Source organism: Aythya marila, assembly GCF_965140915.1.
Source record: "Aythya marila genome assembly, chromosome: 29".
Taxonomy (NCBI): Eukaryota; Metazoa; Chordata; class Aves; order Anseriformes; family Anatidae; genus Aythya; species Aythya marila.
Window position 1 is genome coordinate 2,556,998 of NC_139070.1, and position 18,022 is coordinate 2,575,019.

The window sequence follows — 18,022 nt, forward strand, 5'->3', positions numbered from 1 at the left end:
CGACTCTTTCTTCCTCTTCTGGAAGCGGCGAAATTTCCCCTGGATGGCGAGCGCGGCTCTCTCCGTCTCGGGGGCGCTCAGGTCGATGTCGATCTCCTCCTCCTCCTCCTCCCCTTTTTTGGGGTCTTTGGCTGGGGGGGGGGGCAAAGGGGGGGCTGCTCCGCTCACAGCCCCGTGCCCCCTCCCTGCATTCACCCAGGGTGCACCCCACAGCCCCCCCCTTGGGGCACAGGACACCCCAAAGCCCCCCCAGCAGCACGCCCACCTGGCACAGGGGGCACCCCACAACCCTGGGGGGCACCCAGGGGTGCGCCCCACGACCCCCTCCCAGCAACCAGATGAGGCAGGAGGCACCCATGGGTGCACCCCATGACCCCCACCCAGCATGAGGGGCACCCCAGGATGCCCCCCAAAACCCTGCTGGCACCCAGGGGGGGTCCCCAACCCTCCCCACAGGGCTGTCCCCAAACACATCCAGGTCCCCCCACCCCCCAATTTTTGGGGACACCAACCCCAGGGGTGGGGGCAGCCACGCAGCAGCACCCCGGGGTGTCACGAGGGTGGGGTGACAGCGGTGACACGGGTGACAGGACCCCCCAAAAGGGGGCAGGGGGTGTCCCCAGCACCCCGGGGGGGGGTCTCACCTTTCTCCTGCCCACCGGGGGCCTCCGCCGAGCTCGGGGACTCATCGGGGCTGCGCTGCGGAGAGGGGGGGGGGGGGAAACGGGGGTGACACCGGGACCGAGACCCCCGGGGTGCCCCCCCCGGGACATCCCCGTGCTGAGAAGGGTGTGGGGGGGGTCCTTCCCTCCCCGTTTCCCCCCCCCCCAAGCTTTTATTCTCCATCTTCCGCGGATGGCACCGGGGATGGGCACCGGGTCCCGGTCCCTCGGGGTCCCGGTCCCGGTCCCGGTGTCCCGGTTCCTCGAGGTCCTTCGGGGTCTTTCGGGGTCCCCCGGTGTCCCCTGGGGTCCCTTGGGGTCCCCCGGGGTCCCGGTCCCGGTCCCGGTCTCACCTCGCTCATGTCCTCGCCGCCGCCGCCGCTCCCGGTGCGCGCCCCCCCCGCGCTCCGCCGCCGCTTTTATCGGGGCGCGGCTGATTGACAGCCCCGGGCAGCCAATGGGGGCAAGGGGGCGGGCTCTCCCCCCCCCCTTTATCCTCACCTGCCCCCCCACCCCGTGTCTCGACACCGGGGGGGGGACGGGGACAGGGATGGGGATGGGGACACCGCTGCCCCCCCCCCACCCCATGCTGGGGACCCGTCCGTGGGGGTCACCGGTGGCAGCAGGGCCACCCCCCCGCTGCCAGCGCCACCCCCGGCACCCATGGGTGCTCCCTGCCTGGGTCCCTGTCCCTGTGGTTGTCCCCTTCATGTCCCTGTGGTTGTCTTCTGGTTGTCCCCTCTGTGCCAGCCTGGCCCCAGGTTTGTCCCCTCCCTGTCCCCTCCATGCCAGCTGTCCCCTACCTGTCCCCAGGCTTGTCCCCATGCCTGCCTGGCCCCATTTTTGTCCCCATACTTGTCCCCTCTGTGTCCTCTCCATGCCAGCCTGTCCCCACGTTTGTCCCTTGCTTGTCCCTTCCATGTCAGCCTGTCCCCAACCCTGTCCCCATGCTCATCCCCTCCTTGTCCCCATGCCAGCCCAACCCCATTTTTGTCCCCTCCGTTTCCCCTCCATGCCAGCCCATCCCCACACCTGTCCCCACGCTTGTCCCCGGTGCCACCAGTCCCCATGCGCCGCCCGTCCCCACCCGTGTCCCCACGTGCCACCCGTCCCCGCCTGTCCCTCACGTGCCCCCAGTCCCCGCCTGCCCCCCGCGTGCCGCCCGTCCCCGCCTCGCTCAAGTTCAAGGTTCAAACTCCACGGGGCTCTGGCGGGGACCGGGCAGCCCCCTCGTGCACGGTGGCCACCGTGGGACACCGGCCACCAGCCACCGGCCACTGGGCCCCAGGTACCAGCGGGCACCGGGAGCCGTCCTGGGGGCGCTTTGGTGGTGCCGGACGGGGAAGTTGTGGCAGCAGGGGGGGACACGGTGGCTTCCAGGGGACACGGAGGGGACTGCTTGAGCGTCACTCTCTCATCCCACAGGCTCCGTCCCCACCACGGTGCCCTCATCCTCGGCCGTGTCCCTCGGTGGCCCCGTCCCGTGCCCCCAGCCATGTCCGTGTCGAGCCCCTCGGACCCGGAGAGCAGCCCCGGCACGCAGCGGGGTCCCCAGGTCACCGAGAGGGAGGACAGGGAGCCCGAGGAGGAGAAGGTGTGCGCCGTGTGCGGGGACCGTGCCACCGGCTACCACTTCCACGTCATGACCTGCGAGGGCTGCAAGGGCTTCTTCAGGTGCTGCCACCGTGGGGGGGGCGCGGGAGGGGACAGGGTGGGACAAGGGGCAGGGCAGGAGGGGACATTGGGGCAGGACAAAAGGGGGAATATGGGACAAGTCCAGATAGGAAGGGACAAGAGGGCACGAGGTGGGACAGGACGGGATGGGACACTGGGGACAGGACAGGAGGGGAGTGTATGGGTCAGGTCAGGGCGCACAGGGACAAATGGGACAGGAGGGGACAGCTGGGGATGGGGTGGGACAGGAGGGGACGGATGTTGGATGCTCCCCCCCCGTGCTGGAGCCACCCGGCTTCTCCAGGACACGGCGGTGACGGTGACCCCATGGAGAGGTGACCCCTGCAGGGGGCCCCCGAGCCCTGCCTGCCCCCCTGGGGGCATTGTCCCAGCCCTGTCCCCGTGTCCCCTGCCCCCCCAGGAGGTCCATCAATAAGGGCGTCCACTTCACCTGTCCCTTCGCCCGGAGCTGCCCGGTCACCAAGGCCAAGCGGCGGCAGTGCCAGGCGTGCCGCCTCCAGAAGTGCCTCGATGTGGGCATGAGGAAGGACAGTGAGTGCGGGGGCCTCGGGGACGGGGGGGGGACAAGAGATGGGGTGACCTCGGTGGGGGGACGCGGGGACAAGAGGGGGCACCAAGGGGGGGACTCGGGGGCGGAGGGGATGGGGAGGACGTGGGGGAGAAGGGGATGGGGGGGCAAAAGGGCAAGGAGGGGACCCAGATGGGACAAAGGACACCGGGGGGGGGACCCAGAGGAGCAGCCTGGGAGGGGGGGCATCAGGGCAGGGCGCAGCCCCAGGGGACAGAATCCGTTCGGGGACAGCTCCTGGTGACACCCCCGGGGCTGACGTCCCCCGGGGGGGTGGCAGTGATCATGTCGGAGGAGGCCCTGGGGCGGCGGCGGGCGCTGCGGCGGCAGCGGCGCCTGGCCCGGGAGCAGCCGGGGGAGCTGACGGCGGAGCAGCGGGAGCTCATCGGCATCCTCATCGCCGCGCACCAGCGCACCTTCGACTCCAGCTTCTCCCAGTTCGCGCACTACCGGGTGAGCCGGGACCCTGGGAGACGCTGGTGGCTAAAACAGGGGGGGTCCCGGCGTGGTGCTGACCCCCCCCCAGCCCGCCGTGCGCCTCTACATCCCCAGCCCGCGCTCGCCGAGCCCCTCGGGGCCGGGGGTGCCCTCGGCGGTGCCGTCGCCGCAGCCGGAGTGCGGGGCCGAGGACGGGGCCGAGGCCGTGCTGCCCGACGTCTTCTCCATGCTGCCGCACTTCGCCGACCTCAGCACCTTCATGATCCAGCAGGTCATCAAGTTCGCCAAGGAAATCCCGGCTTTCAGGTCCGGGGAGGGGGCGCAGGGTGGGTTTTTTGGGTGTCCCCCCCTCCCCCCCCCCAAACCCGGCGGTGCCGTCCCGCTGCCACCGCCACCGCCGCCTCCTCCGGCCGCAGGGGTTTGCCCATCGACGACCAGATCTCGCTGCTCAAAGGGGCCACGCTGGAGATCTGCCAGATCCAGTTCAACACCGTGTTCAACGCCGAGACCAACGCCTGGGAGTGCGGGCAGCACTGCTACACCATCCAGGACGGGGCCCTGGGTGAGCGGCACGGCCCCGGGGGACGGCCCTGTCCCCATCCCTGTCCCCATCCCTGTCCCCGTTCCTGTCCATGACCTCGTTCCTGTCCCCATCCCCGTCCTTGTCCATGTCCCTGGTCATGTCCCCATCCCTATCCCTATCCATGACCCTGTTCCTGTCCCCATCCCTGTTCGTGTCCATGTCCCTGTTCCTGTCCCCGTCCCCATCCATGTCCCCGTCCCTGTCCCCGTTTCTGTCCCAGTCCCCATCCTTGTCCCAGTCCCCGTCCCCATCCCTGTCCATGTCCCTGTTCCTGTCCCCATTCCCATCCATGTCCCCCTCCCTGTTCCCATCCCCATCCTTGTCCCTGTCCCCATCCTTGTCCCCATCCCTGTCCATGTCCCCGTCCCCATCCCTGTCCCCGTCCCTCTCCCCCAGCCGGTTTCCAGCAGATCTACCTGGAGCCGCTGCTCAAGTTCCACATCAGCCTGAAGAAGCTGCGGCTGCACGAGGCCGAGTACGTCCTGCTGCAGGCCATGCTGCTCTTCTCACCAGGTGGGGGGCATGGGGGACGCGGTGCGGGGGGGTTGGGACCCCTCCCCGCACCCCCCCTGAGCGCCACCCCCCTTCCCCAGACCACGCCAGCGTCGCCCAGCGGGATTTCATCGACCAGCTCCAGGAGAAGGTGGCCCTGACCCTCAAGAGCTACATCGACCACCAGCACCCCATGCCCGAGGGCAGGTAGGTGCCCCCCCCCCCCACGATGGCACGGGGTCCCCACGGCACGGGGACGCCCACCGGGTGCTTTTTTCTCCCCCCCCCCCCCCCACCCAAAGGTTCCTCTACGCCAAGCTGCTGCTGCTGCTGACGGAGCTGCAGACGCTGAAGGTGGAGAACACGCGGCAGATCCTGCACATCCAGGACCTCTCCTCCATGACGCCGCTGCTCTCCGAGATCATCAGCTAGAGCCCGCGCCCCCCCCCAAAAAAAAAAACAACAAAAAAACACCCCCCCCCAAAAAAAAAAAACACCCTCCCGCAGCCCCCGGGGCTCCCCGACCACCTCCTCGTTTTCGGGGGCAGAGTAAAGCTCTTTTTATTTTTCCAGGCTCCGCGGCTGCCTCCCTGCGGGCACCGCCGGGTGCCTCCGGCCCCCCCGCCGTGACCCCCCCCGGGCCCTGGAGCATCTCCCTGTGCAACCAGGGGTGTGTGAGGGGGGGGGGGGGGGAAAACCGAGGCCGCCGGCGCCGCCAGCAGCCGCCCCTCAGCCCGAAGGCTGCCCCCGATGGGGAGGGACCCCAAACCCGGACCCCATCCCCGGGGGGGGTCTCCGGGGCGGCCCCCCCTGCGGCACGGTGGCTCCCTGAGCAGGGCGGGGGGGGGCAGGCGGCGCCCCTCAGCCCACGATGACGCTGAAGCCGCAGTGGAAGCGATTCTTCCAGTGGTTGAGGAAGGCGCCCAGGGCCAGGGTGACGGGCAGCGGGGGCAGCTTCTTCTCCAGCACCCCCCCCACGCTCCAGTTGCTGTCCAGGAGCCCTGCGGGGATTGAGGGGGGGGGGGGGGAAGGGTTGGGGACACGGCGAGGGACCCCGGCTTCCCCCCCCCGAAGCCCCCTCGCCCACCTCTGAAGACGACGTTGGCCTGCGGCAGGTTGAGCTGGTAGCCGAAGGCGAAGGTGGTGTCCTGCAGCCGCGTGTTGGCCTCCAGCTCCACCCCGACCTGCACCTGGGGGGGGGGAGAAAATGGGGACAGGGACACGTGGGGGGGGGACAGGGACACGTAGAGGGGGGACACGGAGGGGTAGGAGGACCCCCACCTGCTCGTTGGCTCTGTGGTAGTAGCTGGCGTGGGCGCCGCCGTAGCCCACGTTGAGCGTCGCCACCCATTTCGGGGCTGGAAAAGAGGGAGAAAAAGGGACGGGATGGGGGGGGGACGTCCCCAAGGGGGGGGGCCACCGGGGAGGGGGACCACCGCGAGGCCTCGTACCCGTGTATTTGCCCGCCAGCGTGAGGATGGCTCCCTCCTCGCCCGGCCGCCGGTGGTAAACCATCTCGCCGCCCAGCACCAGGCGGGGGGTGACGCTCTGCAGGAAATGCGCCACCAGGATGACTGCGGGGGGGGGACAGCAGCGCCTCAAAGCATGGCCCTGGGGGGTTTATTTTTGTTTTTTTTTTGGGGGGGGGCTGGGGGGGGTCACGGCGTCGCTCACCGGACTCGCCGAGGAGGTCGGGGTTGCCCAGCGTGAGGGTGGCGGTGCAGTCGTCGCCCCGGTACTCGCCGTCGAACTGCCAGGTGAGGAACTTGGCCTGCTGCGTCTGCCGGGGGGGGGGGGCAAGAAGGGGTGAGGAGGGGGGGGGGGACACGGAGCAACCCCCCCCAAATCAGCATCACCCCCCCGGAACGGTCCCGGCCCCACCTGGAAGACGGCTTTGGTGCGGAGGCGCTCGGCCACCAGGTGCAGGACCTGGGCGTTGAGGCTGCCGCCGTTGTCCATGTCCCCAACCAGCGTGGGGAAAGCCTGGGGGGGGGGCACGGGGGGGGGTCAGCGGGGTGACGGGGACACCGGGACCCCCCCCCAGCCACAGGACAGACCCCGCTCACCCCCCTGGGGGGGGTCAGTGGGGTGACGGGGGACACCGGGCCCCCCCCTCACCCCCCTGCCACCCAAACCCTTGGATTTTCAGAGCCGTGAGGACACCCCCAGTCCCAACCAGTTCTCCCAGTACTGTCCCAGGGACACCCTCGGGGGTCTCAGGTTCCCCCCCCCGGTGCCCCCCCCACGGTGGGGGGGCTTCGCGGCCTCACCTCGGTGGGTCCCAGCTGCCGGTCGCCCACGAAGGTGGCGTTGAAGTGGTAATTGGAGGCCCCCAGGGTGCTCATGTGAACCGTGTGTGTCACCTGCGGGGGGGCCATGGTGTCAACATGGCGTGGGGGGGCCACAGCGTGCACTGCACCCCCCCCCGGTGCTGTGTGTGTCCCCCCCCAGTGACCTGGAAGTGGCTGCTCAGCGCCTTGTTGACGATCAGCTTCACGCCCTCCATCTGCTGCGGGAAAACCTCTGCGGGGACAGGGGGGGGCAGGTGGGGACATGGGGACAGAGCTGTCCCCCCCCCCCGCGGGGACATGGGGACAGGGCTGCCCCCCCCCCCCGGGGACATGGGGACAGGGCTGCCCCCCCCCCCCAACACCACTTTGTCCTCACTTTGTCCCCCCCCACTTTGTCCTCACCCCCGTCACTCCTCTTCTGTGCCCCCCCCATACCTCATCCCTCAGTGTCCCCCCAGTCCCGTGTCCCCCCCCCCGCAGTCCCACATCTCCGGTGTCCCCCCCCCAGTCCTACGCCCCCCGTGGTGCCCCCCCAGTCCCATGTCACCCCCCCTCCCAGTTCCATACCCCTGGTGACCCCCCAGTCCCGTGTCCCCCCCCGGTGTCCCCCTTAAGTCCATACCCCATGGTGCCCCCCCCATTCCCATATTCCTCCCCCAAGCCCATAACCCCAGTGCCCCCCCAGCCCCGTGTCCCCCCCCGGTGCCCCCCCAATCCAGTGTCCCCCCTCCCCCTCCATGGTCCCATACCCCCCTCAGTGCCCCCCCCAGCCCCGTATCCCCGGTGCCCCCCCCTTGTCCCATGACCCCCCCCCAGTCCCGTTACCTCCCGGTGCCCCCCCCAACACAGTGCCCCCCCCCAGCCCCATGACCCCCCCCGGTGTCTCCCTAGGTCCGTGTCCCCCCGGTGCCCCCCCCAGTCCCGTATCCCCCCGGTGTCCCCCCCCCAGCCCCATGCCCCCCCCGGTGCCCCCCCAGTCCCGTTACCCCCGGTACCCCCGCTGCCCCCCCGGTGCCCCCCCACCTTTGCACTGCCGGTGCAGCTCATCGAAGCTGCCGGGGTTACCGAGGGCCCCCCCCCGGCGCGGGGCCCGGGGCGCGGCGGGGCCCAGCGCGTTGCCCATGGCCCGGCCCGGCCCGGCCCGGCCCTAGCGCCGCCGCCCGCCCCCCCCCGAGAGCCCGCTGGGCGCCGCCATGGCGAGGACGGGCACGGCCACCGGAAGTGGCTTCGCCGGGCCGCTCCCGCCCTCGGCCCGCGGCCGCCATCTTGGGTGAGGGCAGAGCCCGCCCGCTCATTGGCTGAGGCGGGAGGAGCGGGGACGCCGCGGTTTTGGTTCCCTCCTGATTCCGGTCCCCGCACGCAACGTTCCGGGGTTGCAGCGTTCCGGCCCCACAAACCGGCCCCTTCCCAGTGTCCCCAGTGCTCCCAGTGCTCCCAGTGCCCCCAGTGTCCCAGCTCCCTGCCCTGTGACCCCTCCCAGTCCCCTCCCTGTCCCCACACCACATCCCGTGTCCCCCCCCCAGGTCCCCCCACCCTGTTGCCCCCTCCCCACGTCCCCTCCATCCCCTGCCCCACGTCTCCCCCGCCACCACCGCCCCGTGTCCCTGGACCTTCCCCACGTCCCCCCCCCCGTCCCCCTCCTGCGCTGCCGTCACCGGCGGCTTTCCTGGAAAGGGGCCGCCTCTGGCAGGGGCTCAGAGGGGAAGGGGCCCCATCAGCCGGCGGCCCCGCTGGCCACCCAGGGGACCGAGAATTTTTGTCCCCGGTGCCACCCAGCGCCCTTTGGACGCGTGTTCCCAAACACTTGGCCCCCGGCCCGGCTCCGCAGCGGGGTGTTCCCCCCACCATAGGACCCATGGGGGGGGCCCTGCGCTGAGTCACGCCGTCGCGCTGGCGGCCGAGGGTCAGCGATAAGGCGGCCGCTGACCTTCACCCCCCCCCGGGGGCCGGCGGTGGCCGGGGCGAACCGGGGTGGGCAGCCCCCAAGGGACCCCCCTGAGATGGGACCCCGGGGTGCTGCTGCTGGGGGCACCAACTGGGCTGGGGATTTGGGTTGGAACAGGGGTTCTGAGAGGGGGCTTCTTGGGGCTGTGGGGGCTCACGAAGTTGTGTCACGGGGCTACACTGTGGGGCTACGGAGTGCCATGGGGCCACCACGCCCCACAGGGCCACCAGCCGAGCCCCCACTGTGGCCCCCCCAGTTCCCCAAATCGCTGCCACGCACTTTGCCCAGCGTCACCCATCATCGGCCGCGTCCCAACACAGGGCTGTGGGGCCACAGGGCCGGGCCCCCAGGGCACGGGGCTGTCCCCGCTGGGCTGTCAACCCCCTGCACCCCCCCCCCCGCAGTGACCCTTACCCTCGCTGTGTTTACCTGGGCATGGCCTCCCCAACCCGGGGGGCGGGGGCTGCTCAGGGGGATAAAAGCAGCCGCAGCCCCCCGAGGCGGCACTTGTAGCCCCCCATCCTCTGTGTGCTGCCCAGGTGAGGGGGCAGCTGGCACCTGGGGCGGGATGGGGGGCATTGGGGCAGGATTGGGGCAGGATGGGGGCCCCGGAGCTGCAGGACTGGGATGGGGAAGGGCAGAGGAATGGGGTGGGGAAGGGTGGGAGGGAGATGGCAGAGCTGGGATGGGGCAGGAAGGGGATGGGGGAGCTGTGGGGTTGTGACGGGTGGGATGGAGCCGTGGGGGGGGGGGGGGAGCCTGACCCACACCCCCGGCTGTCCCCATGCCCAGAGCCGCCACCATGATGAAGCTGCCGGTGGCCGCGCTGCTGCTGCTCTGCGCCTGCGGCCTCCAGGCCGCCCTGACCAAGCGCGAGGCTGAGCCCGAGCCCGGGGCCGAGGCCCCCCCGGATGCCACCATCCCCCTGAGCCGCCACTTCCAGACCTTCTCTGACTTTGTCACCAAGGAGCTGCCCCAGAAGCTGCAGGCGGAGGAGCTGCGGAACCAGGCCAAGTACTGGGGGGGGCTGAGGGAGGGGACGGGGGGACGGGGACACCCCCAGGGCCTCCCCTCACCGCTCCCCTGTCCCCCCCCCAGGGCCTATCTGGAGCAGGCCAACCAGCAGCTGACGCCGCTGGCCCAGGAGCTGCGCACCAACGTCCTGAACTTCTTCTCCTCCCTGCTGGAGCTGGGCAAGGGCAAGGAGCAGGCCTGAGCGCCGCCATGGAGCCCTCGTCCCCCCCCCCGCATCAATAAAGCCTTTGAGCCGCCCGCCGTGTGCTGTGTGTTGTGTGTACGGGGCTGAGGACATGGGGACGGTGGTTGCTGTGCCCCTGGGTGTGGTGTGGGATCGGGAAAAAAAATTAAAAATATAAAAAATATTAAAAAAATAGGGCTGAGGCCTGGCAAACTCAGCGCTGCCAGCACTAAAGATGGAGGCTCCCCTACTCAAGATGGCGGACGCGGCGCCTCCCGCCCCTAAGCAACATGGCGGCGCCCGGCTTCGCGCCCCCTCCTGGCAGCGTCACTTCCGCCCCACCGCCCCCAGCAAAGATGGCGGCGGCGCCGCGTTTCCGCCCCCTCCCGGGGCCCGGGCGCCGCTTCCGGGCGCGGCGGCGATGGCGGAGGAGGCGGCTCGGCGGGCGGTGGCGGCGCTGCCGCTGCTGAGGACGGCGGCGGGGCCGCGGGACCGGGAGCGGTGGGCGGAGAGGCTGAAGGAGGAGTACCGGGCGCTCATCCAGGTGCGCCGCCCGCCGGGACACCGGGAACGGGGGGTACCGGGGTGGTTACCGGGAGGGTTACCGGAGAATGGGGTTACCGGGGAGGCTACTGGGGGGGTACCGGGGGTTACCGGGGGGGTATCGGGGGGTCCTGGGGGGGATACCGGGGGCAGACTGGGGGATAACGGTGAATGGCGGTACCGGGGGGGTTACTGGGGGGGTTACCGGGGGGTACCGGGGGATACCGGGGGGTTACCGGGGAGTCCGGGGGGTTACGGGAGAGTGACCGGGGTGTCTTGGGGGGGGTCCCGGGGGCGTCCCGGGGGTTACCGGAGGGCTCCCGGGGGGGTTAACAGGGATTTAGGGGGGTTACCGGGGAACGGGGTCCCGGGGGGGGCGTTACCGGAGGAGTTACTTGGGGGGGGGGGTTACCGGGGGTACCCAGGGGGTTACCAGAGGGGTCCTGGGGGGTTACTGGGGGGGATACCGGGGGTTTACCGGTGGGTCCTGGGAGGTTACTGGTGGGGGGGGTCCCTGGGGGGGTTACCGGGGGGGTCCCGGGGTTTTTACCGGGGGTCCCCGCAGTACGTGGAGAACAACAAGAACGCCGACAACGACTGGTTCCGCCTCGAGTCCAACGCCGAGGGCACCCGGTGGGTGATCGGGGAGGGGGGGGGGCAGCTCCCGGTATGGCGGGGGGGGGGGGGGCACCGGTGCCACGTGTAAAACACCCCCCGGTGCCCCCCCCCCCTCCGGTTTGTGCCCCCCCCCCCAGGTGGTTCGGGCGCTGCTGGTACATCCACGAGCTGCTCAAGTACGAGTTCGCCATCGAGTTTGACGTGAGTGGGGGCACCGGGGGGGGGTCCCGGAGCCGTGTATCCCCCCCCCGGGGGGGGTCCTGACCCATCCCGTGTGCCCCCCCCCCCGGTGCAGATCCCGGTAACGTACCCCGGCACCGCCCCCGAGATCGCCATCCCGGAGCTGGATGGGAAGACGGCCAAGATGTACAGGTGGGGGGGGGTCCTCATTTTAGGAGGGACTTTTTTTTTTGTTGGGGGGGCTCATTTTAGAGGGGGCAGGCTCATTTTTGGGGGAGAAATCCACATTTTTTAGGGGGAGGCTTGTTTTTTGGGGGAGAAGCTTGCTGTTTTTGGGGGGGAGGCTTCTTTTTTTTGGGGGGAGGCTTTTTGGGGGGGGGGGGGGCTCGTTCTGGAGAGGCTCACGGCTCCGTCCTCCCCGCAGGGGGGGCAAGATCTGCCTCAGCGACCACTTCAAGCCCCTGTGGGCCCGCAACGTGCCCAAGTTCGGGCTGGCGCACCTCATGGCACTGGGGGTGAGTGTGGGGGGGGCACATAAATTGGGGGGGGGGGGTACTGGGGGGGCTGCCCCCCCCCCAGCTCCTCACCTCTGCCCCCCCCCCCCCAGCTCGGCCCCTGGCTGGCCGTGGAGATCCCTGACCTCGTCACCAAGGGCCTGATCCAGCACAAGGAGAAGTGAGAGGGGCGCTGGGGGGGGGCAGCGCCCCCCCGGGAGATGCCGACCCCCCCCCGCAGCCCCTCCCCCCCCTTTTTCCCTGCTGTCCCCCAATAAACGCTGCAGCCCTCACCCTGCCCCTGCTGCTGCTGCTTTTGGTGGGGGGGGCAAACAAACATTTCGGGGGGGTCTCCGCAAATTCTGCCCCCCCCCGTGGCGGGGGAGGGGCTGTGGAGCTCCGCGCGACCCTACAAAAACACCCGCGGGGAGGTTGGGGGGGGCGTTTTAACAAGGCCGCGGTCCCTTTAAGAAGGGGGGGGGAGGAACGAAGCGGTCGCCATAGCGACACGGAGGCGTCAGGCGGAGGGGGCGGGGCTGGGCGCGGCGCAGGCGCAGTGCGGCGCCGTGAAGCCGCCGGGGGCGGGGCGGAGGGCGGGGGAAGCCAAGATGGCGGCGGGCGCTGCGGGAGTTGTTGCCATGGCGGCCCGCGGGAGGTGCGGCGGGGCCGGGGGGGGGGGGGCGAGGGGTTTGGGGGGGGGCCGGGACCACCGGGAGGGGGTGGGGGGCACGGGGGGGGCACGGGGGGGCACGGGGGTGGGGGGGGGAAGGGGAGGGGGTGGTAACGAGGGGGGTGCTGGGGGGGGCAGCGAGGGGATAGGGGGAGGGGAGGGGGAATGGGGGGTGGGGGGGGCAAAGGGGGTGAGGGGGGGCCCGGGGGTGCACGGGGGGGCTGTGGGGGCTGGGGGGGGCACCGGCAGGGGGCAGGGCCCAGGTGGGACATGGGGGGGGGGGTCACAGGTGGGGGGGGGGGCACGGGGGGGAGGGACAGGGAGTGGTGGCACCGGTGGGGGGCAGGAGGGACATGGGGGGGGGACAGGTGGGACATGGGGGGGACAGGGGCAGGTTGGGGTGGGGGGGGCACAGGGGGGGCCCGGGGGGGGGACAGGGCCCGGGGGGACAGAGGGAACGGTGACACTGGGGGGGGGACAGGTGGGATTTGGGGGGGGGGGCAGGGACAGGTAGGGCTGGGTGGGGGGCACGGGGGTGATAGGGTCTGGGGGGGGGGGGACAGGGTCAGGGGGGGCACGGGACGGGGCCAATGGGAGTGGGGGGCATCACCTGGGGGGGGGCATGGGGTAACGGGGGGACATGGGGGGGGACAAGGGATGGGGACTGGGGGGGGGCAGAGCTGGGCAGGGGGCACGTCCTGGGTGGGGGGGACATGGGGGGGGCACCGGGGGGGGGGGGCGCAGCACCCAGGTAGGACACGGGACGGTGCCTCATTGTGGGGGGGGGGGGACAGACACAGGGTGGGGGTCTCGGGATGAGGGCACTGAGCTGGGACCTGCCCCCCCCCCTCACCTGGTGACCTGCCCCCCCCCCAAAATGACCCGGCCCCTCTCTTAACGCCGCAGGCCCCCCCCCGACGGGACGCTCCGGCCGGCCGCGCGCCTCGGGGGGCTGTGAGAGGTGGGCGCCCCCCGCCCCCTCCTCCCCCTCTGCACCCCCCCCTTTTTTATTTTTTATTTTTTATTTTATTTTTTTTTATTCCTCCCCCCCCCAGCTCCCTCCTTCTGCCCCCCCCCAGGCTCCTCCCGACCATGCCCCAGGCTTCGGAGCAACGCCTGGGCCGCAGCCGCGACCCCCCCGGCCGCGCCTTGAGCCAGGAGCGTCCCGGGGGGGGGCTGAGCCCCGCCGCCAACGGCCTCTCCCCGGCCCCCAAACTGCGCCTTTTGCCCCCCCGGCCCCCCCCCTTGGACGAAAGGGGCAAGAAGCTGGAGCTGGAGCGGGGCCGGGCGGCCAAAAGGGGCTCGGCCGCGCGCCGGGGTCCCCTCAAAGCGGACCACGGGGTGCGGGTGCCCGGCTCCCCCGCTGCTGGGGGGGGTGGCAGCGGCGGCGGCACGGCCCCCCCAGGCGGCGTTTCGTCTTCATCGTCCTCCTCATCCTCATCTTCCTCCTCCTCCTCCTCCTCTTCCTCCGCGTCCTTCTCGCTGCCGGCCGCCGAGCGCCGTCCTCGCGGCAACCTGGCGCGCTCCAAATCCGTCAGCATCGGCGACCTGAGCGGCGAGGAGGTGGCGGCGGCGCTCAGCCGCTTGGCGCTGCGGGACGGCGTCCCCCCCCCTTCCTCCTCACACCCCCCCGGGACCACCACCACCACCGGGACCACCCTCGGGACCCCCCCCGGGACCGGCAGCACCGTCAACGCCTCGGCTCTCCGGAGGAGCTCGTCCCTACGCCGGGTCAACGGTGGCCCCCCCAGCGCGCCCCCGCTGCTCTCCGTGCGCCACGAGGGCTGGCCCCGGACTCGTGACCCCCCCTCCCCGTTCGTTCGTGGCCCCCCCACCCCCCCCGACAGGCCGGTGCCCGGGGGTTCGCCGCCGCCGCCGCCCCCCTCCCACCACCCCCCCACCGCCACCACCGCCACCACCGCGGGCAGGGGTCCGGCCCCCGGCAGGCCCGAGGAGAAGGCGGCTGTAAGAGGGGTTGGGGGGGGCACGGGGGGGTCACATCCTGTTTTTTTGGGGGGGATTTGGGGTGTGGGGGGGGTCCTCGCTTGGTTTTTGCCCCCCCCAGTTTGTCCCAGAGTGGTGAAACTCAAGGGTGGTGGCAGTGGGACGGGGGGGGGGGGGCTTGTCCCCAAATCGCTGTCCCCAAATCTGTGCCCCCCCCCAGCACGGTGCCACCACCCAGGGGCCCCCCCCAGCTCCACCCCCACCTCTAATTAATCCCCCCCCCTCTAAGATGAGCCCAGAATAGCCCCGGGGGCAAATCGGATCAAGCTAACGAGCGTGGGGGGGGGGCAGATTAACGAAGGGGGGGGGGTCGGGGGGGGGGGCATGGTCCCATCCCCACTGTGCCATGGCGAGGCTGTGGGGTGCCACGCTGCTGGAGCTGCCCCCCCCACGGCCCCCCCTGCAGCCCCCCGGCCTCCTGCCCCATCCTCACCTCCGGGGGCCGGGGGGGGCCCTGGGGCTGCTGCTGGGGCGCAGAGAGGTAAAAGGGGGGGGGTGGGGGGCAAAAGGGGGGAGCGGGGGGGAAATGGGGGGGGCGAGGGGGGGGTGGTGGCGTGGGGGGGGGGCTGACGGCGCTGTCCTGGTGTCCCCGCAGACGCCCCACACGCTGCTGCTGGGCTCCGGCCACGTCGGGCTCCGGAATTTGGGCAACACGGTAAGCGGGGGGGGGCCCCTTGTCCCCATGTCCCCTTGTCCCCATGTCCCCTTGTCCCCCTGTCCCCCTGTCCCTGTGTCCTGCCACCCCCACCTTGCCTTTTCCCCGTCCCCATCCCGGCACGAGGGGTCAGCAGCACGCGGTGGCCCTGTGTCCGGTGGCCCCGTGTCCCTGTCCCAGTCCTTGTCCCCAGTGTCCCCAAATCCCCATCCCCGTGTCGCCGTCCCCAGTCCTTGTCCCTGGTGTCCCCAAATCCCTCTCCCCAAGTCCTTGTCCCCAATGTCCCCACATCCCTGTGTCCCCACGTCCCTGTCCCCAGCCTTTGTCCCCACATCCCATGTCCCCATGTCCCTTTCCTCAGCCCTTGCCTTCTCCCCACTGCCCCCACACCCCCCTCCCCGTGTCCCAGTGTCCCCGGTGTCCCCAAATCCCCGTCCCCACGTCCCTCCGTCCCGCAGTGCTTCATGAACGCGGTGCTGCAGTGCCTGAGCAGCACCAAGCCGCTGCGCGACTACTGCCTGCGCAAGGACTACCTGCAGGAGCAGCCCGCCGGGCCCCGCGCCCCCCAGGAGCTCACCGAGGGTGGGTGCCACCCCCCCCCAGCACCCATGGGTGCTGATCTCCTTGATAGAAACCCCCCTGACGCCCCCCGTTCCCCCCCCCCCGCAGCCTTCGCCGATGTCATCGCGGCGCTCTGGCACCCCGAGCCCACCGAGGCCGTCAACCCCGGGCGCTTCAAGGCCGTGTTTCAGAAATACGTCCCCTCCTTCACCGGATACAGGTCAGCAGCACCCATGGGTGCTCGCCCTCGTGCTTGCGCTTGGGTGCTGGTTGGGGCTGCGGGGGAACGCCAGGGGCTCGGCCTCGTGTCCGTGGGTGGGTGTTTTGGGGGGGACACCCGGGGGTGTTTGTTCCTTATCTCGTGTGGTTGGGTGCTGGGGGGCACCCTTGGGTGCTCGCCGCTTGTGGGTGGGGGCTGGGGGTGCTCAGTGCAGTCCTTATGGGTGCTGTGCTCACCCTGATCCCCGTAGTTGGGTGCTGGGGGGGACCCCTGGGTGCTCGCCCCTTGTGGTTGGGTGCTGTGGGTGATCAGCGCCGTCCTTATGGGTGCTGTGCTCACCCTGATCCCCACACTTGGGTACTGAGGGCACCCTTGGGTGCTCAGCCCCATCCCCCACTTGGGTGCTGGAGGTCCCCAGGGCGCCGCAGCGGTGAGGCAGGGGTTGAACCCCCCCCGCCTTGTTGCCCCTCCGAGGGGGTCTGAGTCTGCCCAGGGGATCCGGCGGGGCCTGGGGGCACCCATGGGTGCTGAGGGCCGCGCGCTGCAGCCAGCAGGACGCGCAGGAGTTCCTCAAGTTCTTCATGGACCGGCTCCACGCCGAGATCAACCGCAAGGCCCGCAGGACGCCCAGCATCCTGGCGGACACCCGCCGCCCCCCCGCGCCCGAGGACAGCGACACGCTGAGGTTGGGGGGACACCGGGGGAGGGTGGGGGTCACGGGGGGGGGGGACACGGGCCCTCACTGTCCCCCCCCGGCCTCCCGCAGCGACGACGAGCGCGCCAACCTGATGTGGAAGCGCTACCTGGAGAGGGAGGACAGCAAGATCGTGGGTGAGCGCGGCCACCGCGGGGCAGCCCCTCGTGGCGAGGGGGGGGGGGGGTCCCCAGGTTTTTGGGGCCGTGCTGACCCCCCCTGGCCCCCCCCCAGACCTCTTCGTGGGGCAGCTGAAGAGCTGCCTGAAGTGCCAGGCGTGCGGCTACCGCTCCACCACCTTCGAGGTCTTCTGCGACCTCTCGCTGCCCATCCCCAAGGTAGGACGGGATCCCCCTTGCTTAATTGATCCCCCCGTGGTTAATTGGAGCCCCCCCCCGGTTAATTCGAGCCCCCCCTCCATTCGCAGAAGAGCTTCGCGGGCGGGAAGGTTTCGCTGCACGACTGCTTCAGCCTCTTCACCAAGGAGGAGGAGCTGGACTCGGAGAACGCGCCCGTGTGCGACAAGTGCCGGCAGCGCACGCGCAGCACCAAGAAGCTCACCATCCAGCGCTTCCCCCGCGTCCTGGTGCTGCGTATCCTTCAGGATCGGGCTGGTTTTATTTTGGGGGAGGGTCTCGGGGGGGGGGGGGTCCCTGCCTCGTCCGGGTGATGTCCCTTAACCCCCGGGCACCCCCCATCCCCCAGACCTCAACCGTTTCTCCACCACGCGCTACTCCATCAAGAAGTGCTCCGTCTTCGTCGACTTCCCCCTGCAGCAGCTCAACCTGCGCGAGTTCGCCAGCGAGAAGGCGGGTAAGTAAGGGGGGGCCGGGGGGGGTCCTGGGGGGGGGCAGGGATTCAAGGGGGGGGGTCTCAGCGCTGAGATTTGCCCCCCCCCACGCAGGCAGCCCCGTGTACAGCCTCTACGCGCTCTGCAACCACTCGGGCAGCGTGCACTACGGCCACTACACCGCCTTCTGCCGCGACCCCTCGGGCTGGCGGCTCTACAACGACTCCCGGTAGGTGCCCCCACCCCAAAAATTGACCCCCCCCAAAACCTTGACCTCCCCACGACCCCCTTGACCCCCCTTGACCCCCCCTCGACCCTTTCATCCCCCCCCCGTGGCTCCGTGCTGAGGCTGCGGCCGCAGCGTGTCGCCCATCAGCGAGAACCAGGTGCCGTCCAGCGAGGGCTACGTCCTCTTCTACGAGCTCCACGACCCCCCCGGCAGGAGGCCCTGAGCTGCCCCCCCCCGGGGAGCCCCCCCGGGACCCCCCCCGGGACCCCCTCCTCCTCCTCCCACCCTCCCGGGACCCCCCCTCCCCCCCCTGCAAGTCCCAGTCCCCGGTTAACGGGGGGGGGGGGGGGGGCCGCGGGCGGGCGGCTGTACAGAGCCCCGGCGGCCCCACCAGGGGCTTTTGTGAATAAATTTATTAAAAAAAGACCGAAAACGAGGAGTTTTGGGGGTATTTGGGGGGAGGAGCCCTGGCTGGGGGGGCTGGGGAGGCAG

General features: G+C 70.8%; 5 protein-coding genes across 10 annotated transcripts; 4 read left to right on the top strand and 1 right to left on the bottom strand.

Moving 5' to 3' along the window:
- Positions 1-2,090: 2,090 nt before the first annotated feature.
- Positions 2,091-4,879, top strand: NR1I3 (nuclear receptor subfamily 1 group I member 3). Its single transcript, XM_082780919.1, has 8 exons — positions 2,091-2,336; positions 2,758-2,888; positions 3,206-3,378; positions 3,452-3,689; positions 3,818-3,925; positions 4,343-4,459; positions 4,540-4,645; positions 4,741-4,879. The coding sequence occupies exons 1-8, from the start codon at positions 2,158-2,160 to the stop codon at positions 4,868-4,870; spliced, it is 1,182 nt and encodes a 393-aa protein (XP_082637045.1). The 5' UTR covers positions 2,091-2,157; the 3' UTR covers positions 4,871-4,879.
- TOMM40L (translocase of outer mitochondrial membrane 40 like) lies at positions 4,863-8,120 on the bottom strand (the record flags this gene model as incomplete). Of its 2 annotated transcripts, none has more annotated exons than XM_082780913.1 (9): positions 7,753-8,120; positions 6,894-6,961; positions 6,709-6,801; positions 6,320-6,421; positions 6,113-6,218; positions 5,890-5,986; positions 5,720-5,796; positions 5,526-5,628; positions 4,863-5,439 (listed from the first exon to the last, which is right to left on the bottom strand). In XM_082780913.1, exons 1-9 carry the CDS (start codon positions 7,850-7,852, stop codon positions 4,863-4,865), a joined length of 1,323 nt encoding a protein of 440 aa, XP_082637039.1. In that variant the 5' UTR covers positions 7,853-8,120. The 2 variants fall into 2 exon arrangements, with proteins under 2 accessions (XP_082637039.1, XP_082637040.1); XM_082780914.1 differs by having other exon boundaries at positions 5,166-5,439; positions 5,890-6,012; positions 7,753-8,107.
- Positions 8,121-9,437: 1,317 nt separating this feature from the next.
- On the top strand, positions 9,438-9,946 carry APOA2 (apolipoprotein A2). Its single transcript, XM_082780944.1, has 2 exons — positions 9,438-9,688; positions 9,773-9,946. Exons 1-2 carry the CDS (start codon positions 9,459-9,461, stop codon positions 9,888-9,890), a joined length of 348 nt encoding a protein of 115 aa, XP_082637070.1. The 5' UTR covers positions 9,438-9,458; the 3' UTR covers positions 9,891-9,946.
- A 290-nt stretch (positions 9,947-10,236) lies between these two features.
- Positions 10,237-12,005, top strand: UFC1 (ubiquitin-fold modifier conjugating enzyme 1). The gene is made up of 6 exons (XM_082780939.1): positions 10,237-10,416; positions 10,981-11,048; positions 11,171-11,234; positions 11,329-11,405; positions 11,638-11,728; positions 11,821-12,005. Exons 1-6 carry the CDS (start codon positions 10,294-10,296, stop codon positions 11,890-11,892), a joined length of 495 nt encoding a protein of 164 aa, XP_082637065.1. The 5' UTR covers positions 10,237-10,293; the 3' UTR covers positions 11,893-12,005.
- A 304-nt stretch (positions 12,006-12,309) lies between these two features.
- On the top strand, positions 12,310-17,926 carry USP21 (ubiquitin specific peptidase 21). Of its 5 annotated transcripts, none has more exons than XM_082780882.1 (13): positions 12,310-12,362; positions 13,284-13,338; positions 13,433-14,342; positions 14,977-15,036; positions 15,495-15,618; positions 15,706-15,817; positions 16,365-16,502; positions 16,584-16,648; positions 16,746-16,849; positions 16,939-17,104; positions 17,217-17,324; positions 17,416-17,530; positions 17,663-17,924. In XM_082780882.1, exons 3-13 carry the CDS (start codon positions 13,470-13,472, stop codon positions 17,751-17,753), a joined length of 1,956 nt encoding a protein of 651 aa, XP_082637008.1. In that variant the 5' UTR covers positions 12,310-12,362; positions 13,284-13,338; positions 13,433-13,469; the 3' UTR covers positions 17,754-17,924. The 5 variants fall into 5 exon arrangements, with proteins under 5 accessions (XP_082637008.1, XP_082637009.1, XP_082637006.1 ...); XM_082780883.1 differs by having other exon boundaries at positions 13,457-14,342; XM_082780880.1 differs by lacking the exon at positions 13,284-13,338 and having other exon boundaries at positions 12,317-12,362; positions 17,678-17,926.
- Positions 17,927-18,022: the final 96 nt, after the last annotated feature.